The sequence below is a fragment of the Candoia aspera genome, chromosome 5 (genome assembly GCF_035149785.1).
Source record: "Candoia aspera isolate rCanAsp1 chromosome 5, rCanAsp1.hap2, whole genome shotgun sequence".
Classification (NCBI taxonomy): domain Eukaryota; kingdom Metazoa; phylum Chordata; class Lepidosauria; order Squamata; family Boidae; genus Candoia; species Candoia aspera.
Genome location: NC_086157.1, coordinates 96,803,424 through 96,821,048, shown reverse-complemented (window position 1 = coordinate 96,821,048; position 17,625 = coordinate 96,803,424). Strand labels below are relative to the sequence as shown.

Sequence of the window (17,625 nt, the reverse complement as noted above, 5' to 3'; positions counted from 1 at the left end):
CCAAACGCCCTGCTCGAACTCGCGACTCCGAGAGTGGGATTAATTACCCGGCGTGTTCGCATAGTAATTAAAATACAGTCAAAACGGGGAGTAGCTCGGGATCATGGCGCCATGTTTAGCATTTTGTTTCCTTCCGACTGGTTCCGGTTGCATATCGGCGGAGAGCGACATGGACTAGAAGCCACCCCTTTTCCGACTTTACATTTTTCTCTCCCTGCCCCTTCATATGCCTTCCTCCTTCGGAAAAACGGGGTTCCGAACCTTGTTCTTTGCTTTAGGTTTTAGCTCTTGCCCCCAACCTGATCCTCTCCAGATGTGCTAGGTTGCAGTCCCCGTAATCCCCAACCCGCCAGTGTCTGGGAATTAAGGGAGTTGAAGTCAACGGAGCTGAAGGTATCAAGTTGGCGAAGTCTGCTTCGCTTTCCCTTTCCGGGTGGGCCGGCAGGAGGATCGGGGCCCGAGCGCGCGCCTGGAGACAGAAGATCGGAAAGCCCACTCGCTCGTTCTCTCCCTCTCGCCCTCCCTGCCATGAACGGTTTGGACCCAATAGTGTGCAATGACCACTTCCTGCCACTTGCTTCCCCTTTCTCTGGGGATCACTGGGGACAGGATCAGACCCAGTGGGTCCGATCCTTGTAACCAGTGGAAAGAGAATTGGACTCTGTGGAGCTGCCAAAAAAGGTGCCCATTTGTCTTTCTCTGAATGTCGGAGTGAGGGAGGTGCTCAAGCCAAAGGATAAGATGTGAACCAACCCGACCTCCAACACCACCCTGTCCAAAACGCCTGCCATGCAATTTAATGTATCCATATTTTCCTATTTCACTATCCCCTGCTTTGTGGAAAGAGATTGCCATCTATTATTCCATGTGAATTTAATTTCATAATTAAAGTTTGCTTTATGTTTCTCTGGAGTTTCAAGTTCAAGACTGTTTCAGGCAAAATTATGTTGAAGGGAAGCCAGGGAAGGAGGAGAACAAAGTGTTGAAAAAAAGATCATGCTGATATATCTAACAAGGTTTTGAAACTGGATGTGTGAATAGTATCATTTTAAAAATTGTTAAAGCTTGGGATGTATCAAGTGTAAAATAACAAAATATTGATGCTTAATAATTAAACATTAGTTTATTAGTAATACACAGATACCAATACATTTAATTTCATTTAGATTAGAATATGAGCTGCAATTTCCATTTTCAGATAGTCGAAATATTAGAAACCATTTTATTTTTAAATCTTAGATGAAATTTTAATTCACTAGATAAAAAACCACCAACCCTGTAACGATATTATTGAGTTATGTAAGTTTCACTTTTTTCAATTAAAATAGGTAATTATTTCAATAAGCAAAACTGGGGGTTTTAGAAAAGCATATCCTGCTATCATATTTTTGGTCTTCTTACTTCGAAGTTCAAATAAGTAGTCCTGTTAATAAAAACAAAGCAACCTGAGCTCACCCAAGTTTATGCAAAATTTGGAAGGGGGAGAAGCTAGAAATTTTGCAGGGATTCACTGGGGCACCCACCTCTTTGTAGGCAGATTCTTCTGGGTTTAGAGGAGGCTTTATCATGCAGACAAGTATGTTTAATCCATTGATGGGACTGGAGGAGAAAGTGACACTAAAGGATATCATGAGCAAATATTTACCCTGATAGTCTACTGATAGGCCTTCATCAACAAGGCTTTATAAACTAGTGCCATATGCCATGAAATACAAAGTGATGTTACTTTCCCTTCTTTCGTTTTTCATGTGCCTACATCATTGCAAAACAAGGAGCCATTAAAAATTACTATTTTTAAAAATGTAGTTATATTTGTGAACTTTTTTAAAAAGCTACCTTGATAGCATAATTGTATAAAAAGCACAGTGGTTGTTCAAAGTACACTTTCCTAGCTTTTTAAAAGCACTTTTAAAATGTACTATTTTTATATACCAGTAATTCTCAAACAATATTCTATATGAGTACTAGATGTCACATGAGATATATTGAATTAAATGATAACATTATATAAGCATTACATTATTGTCCATAATGTAGAGGCATAGCAAATTTACCTAAAGTGGAGACTGGCAGCCTCTCACTATATTGGCAAGACTCTCTAGGTCTTTCCCACTAGGAAAGTACACTTCAAATAACTCATAGAAATGCGGGTTTTCTTTTTAAATTTGTTCCTACTCTTACAAACTTCAGCAAAGGATCGTTACCTTGTTGTGGTGCTGGAGCTTGAGCACCTCAGTGATGCCATGAGCTAAACCATGAAGGGCCACCCAAGACGGGAAGGTCATGACAGAGAGGTCAGACTCTGGGAAATGCGATCCCTGGGGAAGGTAATGGCAACCCACCCCAGTATTCTTGCCGTGAAAACTAAATGGATCACTACAACCAGAGATATGTCGGTATACCATCGGAAGATGAGACCCCCAGGTCGGAAGATGGTCAAAATGCTACTGGGGAGGAACAGAGGATGAGTTCAACTAGCCCCAGACGTGATGACGCAGCTAGCTCAAAGCCGAAAGGACAGCTAGCGGCCAACGGTGCTGGTGGTGAACGGCAAATCCGATGTTCTAAGGATCAACACACCATTGGAACCTGGAATGTAAGATCTATGAGCCAGGGCAAATTGGATGTGGTTATTGGTGAGATGTCAAGATTAAAGATAGACATTTTGGGCGTCAGTGAACTGAAATGGACTGGAATGGGCCACTTCACATCAGATGACCACCAGATCTACTACTGTGGACAAGAGGACCACAGAAGAAATGGAGTAGCCTTCATAATTAATAGTCAAGTGGCGAAAGCAGTGCTTGGATACAACCCAAAAAACGACAGAATGATCTCAATTCGAATTCAGGGCAAGCCATCTAACATCACAGTGATCCAAATATACGCCCCAACCACAAATGCTGAAGAAGCTGAAGTAGAGCAGTTCTATGAGAATCTGCAGCACCTACTGGACAACATGCCTAAAAGAGATGTTATTTTCATCACAGGAGACTGGAATGCTAAGGTGGGTAGTCAAATGACACCTGGAATTACAGGTAAGCATGGCCTGGGAGAACAAAACGAAGCAGGACATAGGCTGATAGAATTTTGCCAAGACAACTCACTCTGCATAACAAACACTCTCTTCCAACAACCTAAGAGACGGCTTTATACATGGACTTCCCCAGATGGACAACACCGAAATCAGATTGACTACATCCTTTGCAGCCAAAGGTGGTGGACATCTATACAGTCAGTAAAAACAAGACCTGGAGCTGACTGTAGTTCAGATCACGAACTTCTTCTTGCACAATTTAGGATCAGACTAAAGAAATTAGGGAAGACCCACAGATCAGCTAGATATGAGCTCACTAATATTCCTAAGGAATATGCAGTGGAGGTGAAGAATAGATTTATGGGACAGAAGTCCGCAACATTGTTCAGGAGGCGGCAACAAAATACATCCCAAAGAAAGAGAAAACCAAGAAGGCAAAATGGCTGTCTGCTGAGACACTAGAAGTAGCCCAAGAAAGAAGGAAAGCAAAAGGCAACAGTGATAGGGGGAGATATGCCCAATTAAATGCAAAATTCCAGAGGTTAGCCAGAAAAGATAAGGAATTATTTTTAAACAAGCAATGCGCGGAAGTGGAAGAAGACAATAGAATAGGAAGGACAAGAGACCTCTTCCAGAAAATTAGAAACATCGGAGGTAAATTCCAGGCAAAAATGGGTATGATCAAAAACAAAGATGGCAAGGACCTAACAGAAGAAGAAGAGATCAAGAAAAGGTGGCAAGAATATACAGAAGACCTGTATGGGAAGGATAACAATATCCGGGATAGCTTTGACGGTGTGGTCAGGGAGCTAGAGCCAGACATCCTGAAGAGTGAGGTTGAATGGGCCTTAAGAAGCATTGCTAATAACAAGACAGCAGGAGATGACGGCATCCCAGCTGAACTGTTCAAAACCTTGCAAGATGATGCTGTCAAGGTAATGCATGCTATATGCCAGCAAATTTGGAAAACACAAGAATGGCCATCAGACTGGAAAAAATCAACTTATATCCCCATACCAAAAAAGGGAAACACTAAAGAATGTTCAAACTATCGAACAGTGGCACTCATTTCACATGCCAGTAAGGTAATGCTCAAGATCCTGCAAGGGAGACTTCAGTAATTCATGGAGCGAGAATTGCCAGATGTACAAGCTGGGTTTAGAAAAGGCAGAGGAACTAGGGACCAAATTGCCAATATCCGCTGGATAATGGAAAAAGCCAGGGACTTTCAGAAAAACATCTATTTCTGTTTTATTGACTATTCTAAAGCCTTTACTGTGTGGACCATAACAAATTGTGGCAAGTTCTTAGTGGTATGGGGATACCAAGTCATCTTGTCTGCCTCCTGAAGATTCTGTATAACAACCAAGTAGCAACAGTAAGAACAGACCACGGAACAACGGACTGGTTTAAGATTGGGAAAGGAGTATGGCAGGGCTGTATACTCTCACCCTACCTATTCAACTTGTACGCAGAACACATCATGTGACATGCTGGGGTTGAGGAATCCAAGGCTGGAGTTAAAATCGCTGGAAGAAACATTAACAATCTCAGAGATGCAGATGATACCACTTTGATGGCTGAAAGTGAAGAGGAACTGAGGAGCCTTATGATGAAGGTGAAAGAAGAAAGTGCAAAAGCTGGCTTGCAGCTAAACCTCAAAAAAACCAAGATGATGGCAACCAGCTTGATTGATAACTGGCAAATAGAGGGAGAAAATGTAGAAGCAGTGAACGACTTTGTATTTCTAGGTGCAAAGATTACTGCAGATGCTGACTCAGTCAGGAAATCAGAAGACGCTTAATCCTTGGGAGAAGAGCAATGACAAATCTCGATCAAATAGTTAAGAGCAGAGACATCACACTGACAACAAAGGTCCGCATAGTTAAAGCAATGGTGTTCCCCATAGTAACAGATGGCTGCGAGAGCTGGACCATAAGGAAGGCTGAGAGAAGGAAGATAGATGCTTTGGAACTGTGGTGTTGGAGGAAAATTCTGAGAGTGCCTTGGACTGCAAGAAGATCAAACCAGTCCATCCTCCAGGAAATAAAGCCAGACTGCTCACTTGAGGGAATGATATTAAAGGCAAAACTGAAATACTTTGGCCACATAATGAGAAGACAGGACACCCTGGAGAAGATGCTGATGCTAGGGAGAGTGGAAGGCAAAAGGAAGAGGGGCCGACCAAGGGCAAGATGGATGGATGATATTCTAGAGGTGACGGACTCGTCCCTGGGGGAGCTGGGGGTGTTGACGACCGACAGGAAGCTCTGGCGTGGGCTGGCCCATGAAGTCACGAAGAGTCGGAAGCGACTAAACGAATAAACAACAAACAAACTCTTACAAAATAAACCTTCAGGTTTATTTCAAGAAGAAACTTTTTCAAGGTATCAGTAATCAGCATCTCCACTATTTTGTAAAGGCTAATGATACTTGCTTGTCATTTAATAATCATTTGGACTGTTAAATGAAGTTTAACCTTCCCCCTTGCACCATTTCAGCTAGTCCTGGTCAGAAATTGGATGGGGAGACAATCAGAAAATTCCAGGGCTATCAGCTATTCAAACAAACAAACAAAAAATCACAGAAGGCAATGGCAAATCGTTTTCATATTGCTGTCAAGGAAACTACACAGACATGCTGATATAGTCATCAGGAGTCAAGCTCAAGTTGAGAGAATCTTTATTTTTAGCCTTTTCATTTGGCCTTTTTCTATTGGCTCTTACTGATAATAGGCAGTGTTTATAATGGGGAATGAAATCCTTCTAAAAGGGTTGTTTTTTAATTCCACAAATATTATGGAAGTATTAGTAACTGAGGACACAACTCTTAAAACACTAAAGGCATTTATAATTACTCAACTAGAAAGCAATTATGCAACTAACATGGCATAACTTGATGCTATTCAGTGAAATTTGTTCTTTAAAAGCAGTCGTGTGGAGTGGAATCAGATCCACATCCATCTCATGTACCATTTCCTGAGTGAAATGTTGTATACTAGGCATATAAAGCTGAAATGAACTATAATAGTGTTCTCAGCGGGGTTTGGTGGAATCTGGAAGGCAGAAAATTGGAGAAGAGTGCTGTAAATCAATATTACTAGCTATCCTGTGAAATGTTTCTTATTTTCCTTTTTTGCCTCTACTGCCAGATTCCCAGCTATGCCTTCCCCACACTCAAACGCTTTCCCAACTTCCTCCCTTCCCTCTTCAAACTGGCAAATGGGACACCACAATAGCCGCGGGCTGCTAAGTCTGGAAGGAGCTTCGTTAGGGGTTACTGCGCATGCTCAGATATTTTCTTCCTCCTGAACAGAGCGTTCTTGTTTCTTAGCAACCTGAAGTGATGCATTGTGGGCTTGAGAGTTTAGGCCTTATACTTGAGAACGACGAGGGCCCCCTCTGGCTCTGCTGTCGCTTTTTTCTTCTGTAGCCGCCTTACTTGGGGAGAGTCAAAGGAAGAAGCCGCGTTAATGGGAGGGAAGCTAAGGTTATCTGGGAGATAGCGGGACACGGAAAAATTCCAAGTATGCTGGGGGTGGCTATTACCTTGTCGTTTCAAGATAGGATTTCAGCCAATTGACATGCCCCCTTTTCTGCATTTTTACAGATTCTGATCATTTCAATCACTGCTGGCAGCTTTCGACCTTGGAACGACTCATCCAGGTGAGTATCAAATCAAAACTCCTCAGTCTGTTGCTTGATAGAAGTAAACGAATGGAGAACCACTGGAGGCATCTAGGCTTGTATTTTTAGTCAGGGAAGGGTTTTTATTAGTAGTAGTAGTATTTATTAAACTTGTATGTTGTCCAACTTCGAATGACCCTGGAGAACTCACAACAACCAAAACAGAAATTACAATAAAGAAAATAAAAGGTAAAAAGCCTCAAGAACTTTAAGGGACTCTTCCTTCCTAAAATCTATATTTCTTCTTACAGTTAAAGGAATTACATCTGGAATGAGGTACTGCATCCTGGGAATTGGATAGTGGTTTGATATGAATTTGAGAAGAGAAGTGACCAGAAGTGTCTTTTAAAAAGTTGGCTGCAGCCTTGTCTAGAGTGCACAGAACTGTTCTCCAGACCTGCCCTGGTTATCTCTAAATGGGGTTGTAGCCACCTGTTTTGCATGGAAATCCCTTTGAAGATGGTCTAGCTGCTACAGTTGTTTGGAGGCTAAGTAGTCTGGTTGTGTGTCAGTGGTATTGCCTTCCAATATCCAATCCTAATTCAAAGGGTTAGCCTGAACCTATAATCCTTGGGATTACGTCAACTGGAGAAACACAATCATCCATACAATTTGGTCTCAAGCACCTGCCAGAAAAATCAGCTTGATTTGTACTTGGGGTTAGTATCCAGGCATCCTGGTGTGCTGCTTCCATTTCAGTGTTGCTGTTAATGTGAGATTGTAATTAGCTAAAATCAAATTCTTAATTACTTTTGAGATGAGCTTCTGATATCTATTAGGACAATGATGTAACAGCTCTGTCTCCTGAGAAGCATATGCAGATATTAATAGAATGAATGATACTTTCCAGAATTACTGCATTAGAAGTGTGTACTTGATCACTTAAGACACAGGCTAAACTTCATCCCTATAACACTAATTTTGGAATAAGTTCTTTTGAATTCAGTAGACTAACTGCTGAATTGTATTGTAAGATTCTATTTTGTACTTGTTTTCTTAAGAATAAGTTCCATTATGTTAGTGAGACTTCTTTGTGAATAGTCATAAAGCTGCATTCTCTTACCATTTACTGTTTTGCTGCTGGATCATAATGAGATCTGGGCTTCTTCGATTCTTTCTTTCACATGCACTGTGGAATAGATACTTAGAACTGCCATTATTGATAATTTGTCTTGAGAGAGAAAGCATGAGGGAGGACTGAGAAAGGGAAAGTCTTGAGAACAGCAATTGGTATGCAGCCTTCTGTTGTAATTCTAAATTTTAGACTGGATCGTTCTTGAAATGTTGATGTTTTCTGGCATAACCATGTATTTTTTAATGAATTTTTTAGTTTATGATGAATTCATTACAAGACTTTACAGAATCATTGTATTGGTCTGATAGATAGTTACTGACTACTAAAATTCAAAGCCAATATTTTGACACATTTAATGTTTCATAGGTTAAAATGATGAAAAACGTCCACCTGGCACCCGAAACAGATGAAGATGATCTCTATTCTGGTTACAATGATTATAACCCTACTTTTGATACAGAGGTAAAATATAGCACATATTTACCAATTGTGCTGTTCTTTTGTGGAGTAATATTATCAAAGCACAGAAAAAGAGTAAAAAAATAACTAAACAGAAGAAATTAAAGGCAGGAGGTAAGATGAAAGGAAACAAAATTTGTGTAAATCTTGTTTATACAAGTACAAATATATAATAAATTTGGTGAAATATATTGATTTTCAAATTGGTATTAGGATACCATAGATGAGTTTTATTGTGTTAAGGAATAGTAGCTGACTTGTATTTGTCATTTGCATAGAATCAGAAATAATATGTGTAGAATAATATCAGTCAACATAATGCATCTTACTGTAAGTGTACAAATGTAAGTTAAATATATTTATATACTAAAAAATACAATTTTAAAAAGAAAAGATGCTGACTTTATTTAACTATTGTAAAGTTGACATTCATAGTTTTGTGTGTTTTTCTAGGATTTAGAAAATGATCCAGCTTTTCAACAGGCTGTGAAAACTAGCCATGGTAGAAGGCCTCCAGTAAGTTAAAAATCACAATTCATCTGTGAAATCATTTACAAAACCTCTTGAGAGCCATACTTCTTTTATAACTTTTTAGCCTAGCTCTACATGTTTGTTTAGAATACTTGTTTATGGTAAACAGCAGTCCTTCCTTACTTTACACCTAAAGGAATAATATGTATGATGTTATTCTTTTTTTGTGACTGTTTGCTTCTACTTTTTCAAAATCCTCTGCCAAGGAGATTACTTTTTTTTAACATGTATATGTACACATACCTACACAAACATAGATATAGGTATATGTTAATACTGTACCTCACAATATGCCAGATTATCATGTTCTGATAATCATTTTGGTATTTCAGAGTAGATGTAAAGACAGTATATTTTGATGAATTACAGAATGTATGCAATAATTAGCCAATTAGATGAATTCAGCAGAGAATCATACAAGAGCCGTAAAAACTTATCTTGATAGTGATGGATAAAAGGCCGCTTGTCTATTTCACTTTAGATCACATAGCCAGGCACTGACAATATTAATTGACAACAGATCTCATATCTGGATCCCTAAGTTCTAGAGCAGAATTAAAAAATATATAATACTAGCAGATAACTTAATTGGAGATCAAATCTCCAGAATAGTGGAATACCTGTAAAACACATACATCATTTTGCATTATTAATGCTGATAGCTGATCAAATATTTATTTATTCATTTTAATAGATTTCTATGACTGCCCATTTTGCAAACACAATTCTGGTGACTAATGAAGTTGAACATACAATACAAAAATTATAACAATAAATGACAATAATAACTCAAAGCAAAGAAACAATATGGCAACTGAGGAAACCAATCAACCAACACATCATGGGCTCAATCTACCTCCCAAACCCCTTGCCCAGGAAAACAGCCAGCTCTTGAGGGCTTTGTACTTACAAGTAGTTCTCTATTGCCTACCTGTTCAATAAGGAAAACATAGGGAGATGTTATTTTTGTTATTTGGAGATAACAAACTCTTGTCAAGAGTTTGTGCCAAAAATGCAAAACAGCAAAGTCAAAACTTCTTTGAATCAAGCTCAAGTCCTGGTACCTTCTTGGATGTATCCATGCAGTTTCCTTGGCAAGGGAATAGCAGTGGTTTGCCATTGCCTTATGGGATGTTTTTCAACTTCTAAGTCTACTCTATACTCTTCAAAGATGATACTAAAACAGTATTGACAGGGATGATGTAATTTTGTATAGCTCATTATATAATTTCATTTTAACTGCCTGTAGTAATTATATTTAAAGTACTATATGCTAGTACTTTTAAAATAAATCTTAATGCTTAATTAACACTTCCTTTTTTTACAAGCTTACAGCCAAAGTTCCAGGTACATCAGGTGCACGGACTTTAGCTACAGGGTATGTGGTAAGTTGTTATTATCTGCTTATTTTTATCCTACTCTTCTTTCTTCTGCATTTTCTCCAACAAGACATTCTAAGTGCAAAGTTCCTGGTCCCAGTCAGCCTGTGAAATTATGTAGCTTTCATATTTTGTATGCTCACGAGAAGGACTAAAAACCTGAAAGGGAAAAGTAAAGTTCCACAATTGAGGGGTGATGTCTCTTGAAGACTGGAGAGAAAGCATTTGAGATAACATTTCCCATTTCAGAACACATTAAGTCACAGCAAGTATTGGTAGTGGAAATGGAAGAAATGCAACATTGTTGGGCTGTTGGAAGCAGGAATAATCAGAACATAAGTCACCCTTCCAACTGTTACTCTCCAGATTTGTTGAACAATAGATCCCAGAATATCTAACTAGCAGTAGTTATGACCATCCTGTCTGGGAATTCTGGGAGTTGCAACCCAGTAAATCTACGTTCATCAGGTTGGGGAAAGCTGTTGTACACCTTGAATGAAAAGAGCTGGAAAAATTGAATCAAAATTGAGAAAGAGAAAAGACCAGGAGTACAACTGCTGATTTTGTTGCAAGAAATGGAAGAAAGTAATTTGAACAGTTTTCTGTGGCAGTGGCTCATGGATATTGGGAATGAACTGAGCAGGAGCAGCTCTTATATAAGGGCAGATGCTATTCTACTCTCTGGCACCAGTTTTAAATTTTATAAATATTTCAGTATATTTAAAAACGAATAGCAATTAGGGGATTAGAATGGTGTCTCCTTACACCACACTTTATAAATCTGAGATTTGAAATGAGAATTTCATACCATAGATATAATAAAAATTTAGGACTCTTCCATTGGTATTTGAGCAGTGTCTCCTTCTGCGCTGCTAGAATAGTAATTTTTGTGCTCCAGACCTGCTATTCCCCTAGAAATAGAACTTGCAGTGATGATTGATCAAAATATTTTCTTGCATCATGATAGTCAAAGACAACATTATCTTCATCAATGGGCAGACCAGTGACAGCAGCTGTACAGGTAATACTGTAATAATTATTGCTAAAATTAATTCATAGACAACAGTTAGTGAATCCAAGACCACACAGGTCATAATAGTGAAGAGCTGGTTTTAAATTTAAGGAATGAAACATAAATGGAAAATGAAGATATACTATTAAGTGCTAAATTTTAGCATTTAATAACAATTTCTTATTTAAAGGGTATATTATTTGTAGCAGCAAATCTGAAAAATATTTTTTTTCTTAAAATATGAGTTATGAAACTTCGTAATACTACTGTAAATGTACAATAATGGGATAGGTGAATTTTATGTGGATAGCCTCTTTAAAACTAATGATTTCATTGGGGTTAGTGTTGGACAAGAAATATATATACAACTAATTTTTAAAAAATCTATATATTACAACTAACTTAAACCCCCATATATTACTACTACTACTATTATTATTATTATTGAAATTCTCAAACGTTGCAGTACTGCAACAGCCCACTGGAGCTTGTGCAGGTAAAGGAAGAGTGCTGCCAAAATTTGCTTTGTCAGGGGAAGCCTGCAACGAGTTTGTGCAGGCAGAGTGGGAGCATAGCCCAGAGTGAATTTTGACAGTTCTCCCACTTTACTTGTGCAAGCTTTTTCAGATTTTTAAAAATGGTGACCCCACCACTCCATTGCTCATGTCCCCCATTCCTAGAGGGCGTCAGCTCAGAATTTGAGAAGCTTAGCCTTATAAGATGCTTTCACTTAGTTTATAATTGATGCACACACCTGTCAAACATAGGATTGCATTCTAAAATGCTTAATAATACATTAAGTGGTAATAAGCTTATTTTGTTGCCATCCTAAGTGCTACTGACCTTAATGAGGCATAATTCTGAGTAGATAAGTAATAGTACTGCTCATTCTATTCTTGTCTAAGTACAAGTGGTATAATTTTTTTAAAAAAAGGAAATATCTAATTGCTCTTGATTTGAAACACTTCAATATCTACATGGAGAAGTCTGTAGATAGGACATTTTTTATCCCCTTTCAAATATAAAGGTTGATGGTCGTGCTTATGATCTACTAGCTGATAATAATCGTTCATTGTTCATCATTGTCATGCGCTGCCTACCTCTGAATAACGTTCAGACACTGGGTTGCAAAGCAGGCTCTGGTTTATTTCAGGATAGGTACAACGTTGTTAGAAAAAGCTGAGAGTGACAGGAGCGCGCCGGTGCGGGGTTTAAATACCCCGCGCCGGTCAGCGCCCCCTCGCCCTCGGTCACGTCACCCCCCTTTGTCCCATGCGTTGCCCTGCCATTGGTTGAGGGTTTCTAGGATCGCCCATCCGCAGGTTTTCATTCTTCTGCTGATTGCTTTCAGCTGGGCGATCCCCGTGGTATTGCTGCTGATGGCTTGGGTGGCTCCGTGATCCGTTTATCTATTGTTTGTTAGCCGTTAGTCGTTGTGGGTTGATGGCTACTTAACTTGTACCCCTTCACCTATTTCCTTGTCATTGTCATGAGTGCCATTGCGCTGATTACTTTAGCTCAACGGCACTCATGACATACTGCCCCCTTTCCGAATAGTGTTCTCCCCCGGGTTTCTGGGTTTCCCCCATGGAGCTGTCAAAACGCCATTTTTTTTTTTTTTTTTTTTTTTTTTTTTTTTTTTCAAAGTTCCCGCCGGAGTAGTTATCGCCCCTCCCTTTGCTCCTCCCTCACCCACGTGCCTTCCCAGGGTGTGTCCATGGTGCGCATGCTCGGGTTCTGACCTGGCGTGCGCATGCTCCAACCACACCCTGTTTGTTTGGCTCAGTTCGGCGAGGCGAGAGGCGTGGCTGGTCGGGTGCTGCTCAGCTCCAGGTAGGGCCCTTTTTTGCTTATTTGGAGTGCGTCGCCTTTGTTGTGTCTCCTGGGCGTTGCCCCCAGGTTGCCCTGTTGACTTGCTTGCCACTCCCCCGCGGCCAAGGGGCGGGGGGAGGGTGCTTGCGATCGTTTGTCGCCACCCCGTGGGCCCGGGGCGGGGGGAGTGAGTCCCGGGGGGGGGAAGGTCCACCCAAGTCGCGGGCTTGGGGGGGGCCCCTTCCCTTGGGGCACGGGAGGCGGGGGGAGGCCTGCGGGGGGGGGGGTTGGTTTTGCTGACCTTGATTGCGGTTTGTCGGGGTATGCCCGGTGGAATGCTCTGGTCAGGTCAGGCGCTTTAACGTTGTGCGCCGCCACCCATTCCGGGTGGGGGAAGTGTTTCCACCTGACCAGATAGTGTAGGGTTCCTCGTTGCTTGCGTGAGTCGAGGATGTCCCTTATCTCGAAGTGGTGTTGCCCGTCGATCATAAGCGGTGCGGGCTGAGGCGTGCTTGGGTGCCATCGGGAGGTGGTTGCCGGTTTTAGGAGGCTGGTGTGGAACACCGGGTGGAGCCTCCGGAGGTTGTGTGGCAGGTCCAGGCGTATTGCTACCGGGTTCACTATTTGCGTGACTCGGAACGGCCCGATGTACTTAGGCCCCAGTTTTTTCGAGGGTTGGGTTGACTTTAGGAACTTGGTGGAGAGATAGGCCATGTCCCCCGCCTGGAACGTCGGTTGTTGGCGCCGGTGCTTGTCGGCCTGCTCTTTGTAAGCAGCCTGTGCCTCCTTCAGCGCCGCCGTGATTACTGGCCATGCTTCCGCGATCTTCCGTCCCCAGTCGCTGGCGTCCACCTGGGGTTCCGGGGGTTGAGGTAGCTCCGGTATGGGGACGAAGTCGCGCCCCGAGACTACTTCGAACGGGGTTTTTCCCGTGCTCGTGTGGACGGCGTTGTTGTATGCGACTTCGGCGAACGGGAGCAGTTCAGCCCAGTCGTCCTGGTGGTAGTTCGTATAGGATCGTATAAATTGCTCTAAGGTGGCATTAAGAACCTCAGTGGCTCCGTCCGTCTGCGGATGCCAAGCCGTAGACAGGGCCTGTTGGGTCCCCGTCAGCTTCAAGAAGGCCCGCCAGAATTTGGAGGTGAACTGTGTGCCCCTGTCGGTCACCACACGTGCGGGACATCCGTGTAGCCTGTACACGTGGATGAGGAAGAGTTTGGCTAGTTGTTGTGAGGATGGGACTGACGTGCAGGGGATGAAGTGGGCCTGCTTTGAGAAGTAGTCCTTCACCACCCAAATGGCCGTTTTCTTCTGGCTGGGTGGGAGGTCCACTATAAAATCCATAGAGATTTCCTCCCATGGGCGGGAGGGTTCTGCCACCCGTTGCAATAGCCCCGCGGGTTTGCCTGGTGCCCGTTTGGCCCGAGCGCACGTTGGGCAGGACGCCACGTAGGTTTTTACGTCTCGCCTGAGCGCGGGCCACCAGAATTGCCGCCGTGTTAGGTGTAGGGTCTTGAGGAACCCAAAGTGTCCCGCTTGCTTGGCGTCGTGTGACCTATGCAAGATCGCCTGGCGTTGCGAGTCCGGGACGTAGATTCTGCCTTCCCCCCATGCTAGGTCTTGCGCCATCGTTACCTTGTCGGGGTTTGCCAGGAACCAGGGGTCGGTTTTGAGGGCGGCGGCGAGGTCCGTGCGCATTCCCCCTGGTAGTTGCGGTTGCCTTCTTTCCGTCGCCGGTTGTCCCGCCGTCGGCTGCGCCGTAGCGTCGAGCTGCCTCCGTGCGCCGCTTCGGGTGGTCACGGCCATCCCCAGTTGCGAGGCGGATAGGACCGTCCCAATGGTGTCTGGGGCGGGCTCTTCGTCTTGGGGCAGCCGGGAGAGGGCGTCGGCCAGGAAGTTCTTCTTGCCCGGCATGAACTTCAACTGGAAATCAAAGCGGCTGAAGAATTGTGCCCATCGGACCTGTTTTGGGCTAAGGCGTCTAGGCGTTCGTAGGGCCTCGAGGTTCCGGTGGTCCGTCCAGACCTCGAATGGTTGGGTGGCTCCCTCGAGTAGGTGACGCCATGTTTCTAGTGCCGATTTCACCGCAAAGGCTTCTTTCTCCCAGACGTGCCATCGCCTCTCTGTCTCGGAGAACTTCCTTGACAGGTAGGCGCATGGTTTCAGGAGCCCCGTGGAGTCTTTTTGTAGGAGGATGGCTCCCAGGGAGAAGTCTGAGGCGTCGGCTTGGACCACGAACGGCCGTTCTGGGTCCGGGTGCGCGAGGATTGGCTCCGTCGTGAACAGCGCTTTCAGCTTGTCGAATGCGGTCTGGCACGCGGGAGTCCAATTCAGCACTGTGCCTGGGTTCTTGGCGCGTCTGGTGTCCCCCACCCCTTTGGTTTTGAGGAGGTCCGTTAAGGGTAGGGCTATCTCAGCGAACCCCCGGGCGAAGGACCTGTAGAAATTCGCGAATCCCAGGAAGCTCTGTAGTTGCCGTCTGTTGCGGGGCCGCTCCCAGTTTAGTACCGCTTCGACTTTTGCGGGGTCCATCTCGATGCCGTCCCCGGAGATTCGATACCCCAAATAGTCTAGGCGGTCTTTGTGAAACTCGCACTTTGTGGGCTTTGCATAGAGCTGCGCCCTTCTGAGCTTGTCGAGGACTTGCCTGACTAAGGTTACGTGTTCCTCGTATGTTTTTGTGTAAATAAGGACGTCGTCGATGTAGACCAGGACCCCTTTAAACAGATGTTCATGCAGTACCTCATTGATGAGCTGCATGAACACCCCAGGGGCCCCCGCGAGTCCGAAGGGCAGTACCTTGTACTGGAAAGCGCCTAGGGGGCAGTTGAACGCCGTCTTCCATTCGTCCCCCTCCCTGATTCGGATGCGATAGTACGCCTCGCGCAGGTCCAATTTGGAAAAGACTTTGCCCGTGGACAGGTGGGCGAGCATGTCCTTCACCAGGGGTAAGGGGTATTTGTTGGACAGGGAAGCCGCGTTTAGGCCCCGGTAGTCGGTACAGAGCCGTAGGGTCCCGTCTTTCTTCTCCCGGAATAGGACGGGGGCTCCGACCGGTGAGCATGCTGGCTCTATAAATCCCCTGTCTAGGTTTTTATCGATGAACTCCCGGAGGGTTGCCATCTCCTTCGGGGTCATCGAATAGATCTTTGGTCTAGGTAGGGGGACGTCGGGCAGTAGGTCGATTCGGCAATCCGTCTTGCGGTGGGGGGGTAGTTGGTCTGCCTCTGCTTCTCCGAAGACCTCGGAGAAGTCGGCGTATTGTTCCGGTAGGTCTGCAGTGGTAGCGGCGTTGTCTTGTGTGGTCGCCTCCGCTCGTCCTACCGTGGGGTTGCTTTTGCCAGCTGGTACTGGTGCTCGATACTCGCCGTCGCCGAATGTGAAGGTGCGGGTCGCCCAGTTGATCCGCGGGTTGTTTTTCGCGAGCCATGGCATCCCCAGGACTGCAATGGGCCGTCCGATGGGCGTGACTACGAACGATGTGCGCTCGGTGTGAGTGCCCATTTGCAGGGTGACCGGCTCGGTTTGTAGCGTGGCTGGTTTCCCCCCCGCTGTGGAGCCGTCCAGCTGGTGGAATGCCAGCGGCGTGGGGAGGGGGAAGCAGCGGAGTTCGAGTTTGGCGACTAGGTCGGGGTGGATAAGGTTTTTTGAGCACCCCGAGTCCACTAGTGCCGCGGCCGTGGTGGCTCCGTTGCCGGCCGAGAGTTGAATTGCTGCCAATATTACGGAGCTTTTGTCGTTTCGTTGAGGTGGTTCGCGTTGCTGTCCCGCCGCCTGCCTCGCCACGCGTTTCAGGGCAAGCGGGGAGCATTTCCCGCCGGCTGGTCGGGGTCGGTATTGTCCTCTTCTCCCCAGTAAGCGTCCCAGCCCTCTTCCGGTGTCGCTGTGGCCACGGTCATTCGGCGGTGAGGGGGCGGCCCCGGGTTGGGTGGTTTGGGGCTAATTTTCGGGGCGGGCTTGGGCGCGCTGGTCGGCGGTCGGTTGGCGAAGCAGTCCGCCGTCTTGTGCCCTAATTTGCCACACCTCCCGCAGGGCTCCCGGTTGAACTTCTTTTTAGGGTATATGGGGCCGGCCATCCCCCCGTGTGGTGCGGGTACCTTTTTCCCGACGTAGTTTGTGTCTTCCGTGGTTGTCATAAGGAAGGTGCGGTGCGCGTGTTCGGCTTTCCCCGCGAGGTGGATCCACCCGTGTAACGTTTCTGGGTCGTCGCGGTAGAGGGCCCATTGGAGAACGTCGCGGTTGAGCCCCTTTTTGAAGATTTCCAGCAGGGTGGTCTCAGACCAGTCGCAGACCTTTCCCGCGAGGGCTTTGAACTCCAGGGCGTAGTCAGGGACCGTGCGTGCGCCCTGTTTAAGTCTCTGGAGTGCGCTTTTCGCCCGTACTTTGGCTAGGGGGTCTTCGAAATAGTTTTTCATCTCGTTGATGAAAGCAGGGAAGGTGGCGAGGGCGGGGGAGCTGGACTCGTACAGTTGGACGTACCAGTCCGCCGCCCTGTCTTGGAGTTTGATTGCCACGGCGCCGATCTTGTCGGCCTCGGAGTCATAGGAGTGTCCGTGCCTCCCCATGAACTCCCTAGCGTTGGTGACGAAAAACGAGAGTTTTGAGGGGGTCCCATCGAAGAAGATGGGGAAGTC

The 17,625-nt window shown here is 44.9% G+C and overlaps 1 protein-coding gene across 2 annotated transcripts in view; it reads left to right on the top strand.

Annotated features, from left to right (window-relative positions):
* The first annotated feature begins 6,413 nt into the window (after positions 1–6,413).
* IFT88 (intraflagellar transport 88) overlaps positions 6,414–17,625 on the top strand; it is a 45,280-nt gene continuing 34,068 nt past the window's right edge. Inside the window, exons 1-6 of one of the 2 annotated variants that reach the window (XM_063305776.1) lie at positions 6,414–6,563; positions 6,647–6,702; positions 8,165–8,260; positions 8,711–8,773; positions 10,117–10,173; positions 11,135–11,188. In XM_063305776.1, the coding sequence (XP_063161846.1) occupies positions 8,171–8,260; positions 8,711–8,773; positions 10,117–10,173; positions 11,135–11,188 (264 nt within the window). In that variant the 5' untranslated portion in view covers positions 6,414–6,563; positions 6,647–6,702; positions 8,165–8,170. Of the gene's footprint in view, positions 6,703–8,164; positions 8,261–8,710; positions 8,774–10,116; positions 10,174–11,134; positions 11,189–17,625 lie in introns of both variants that reach the window. The other variant, XM_063305775.1, reaches the window with a different exon arrangement.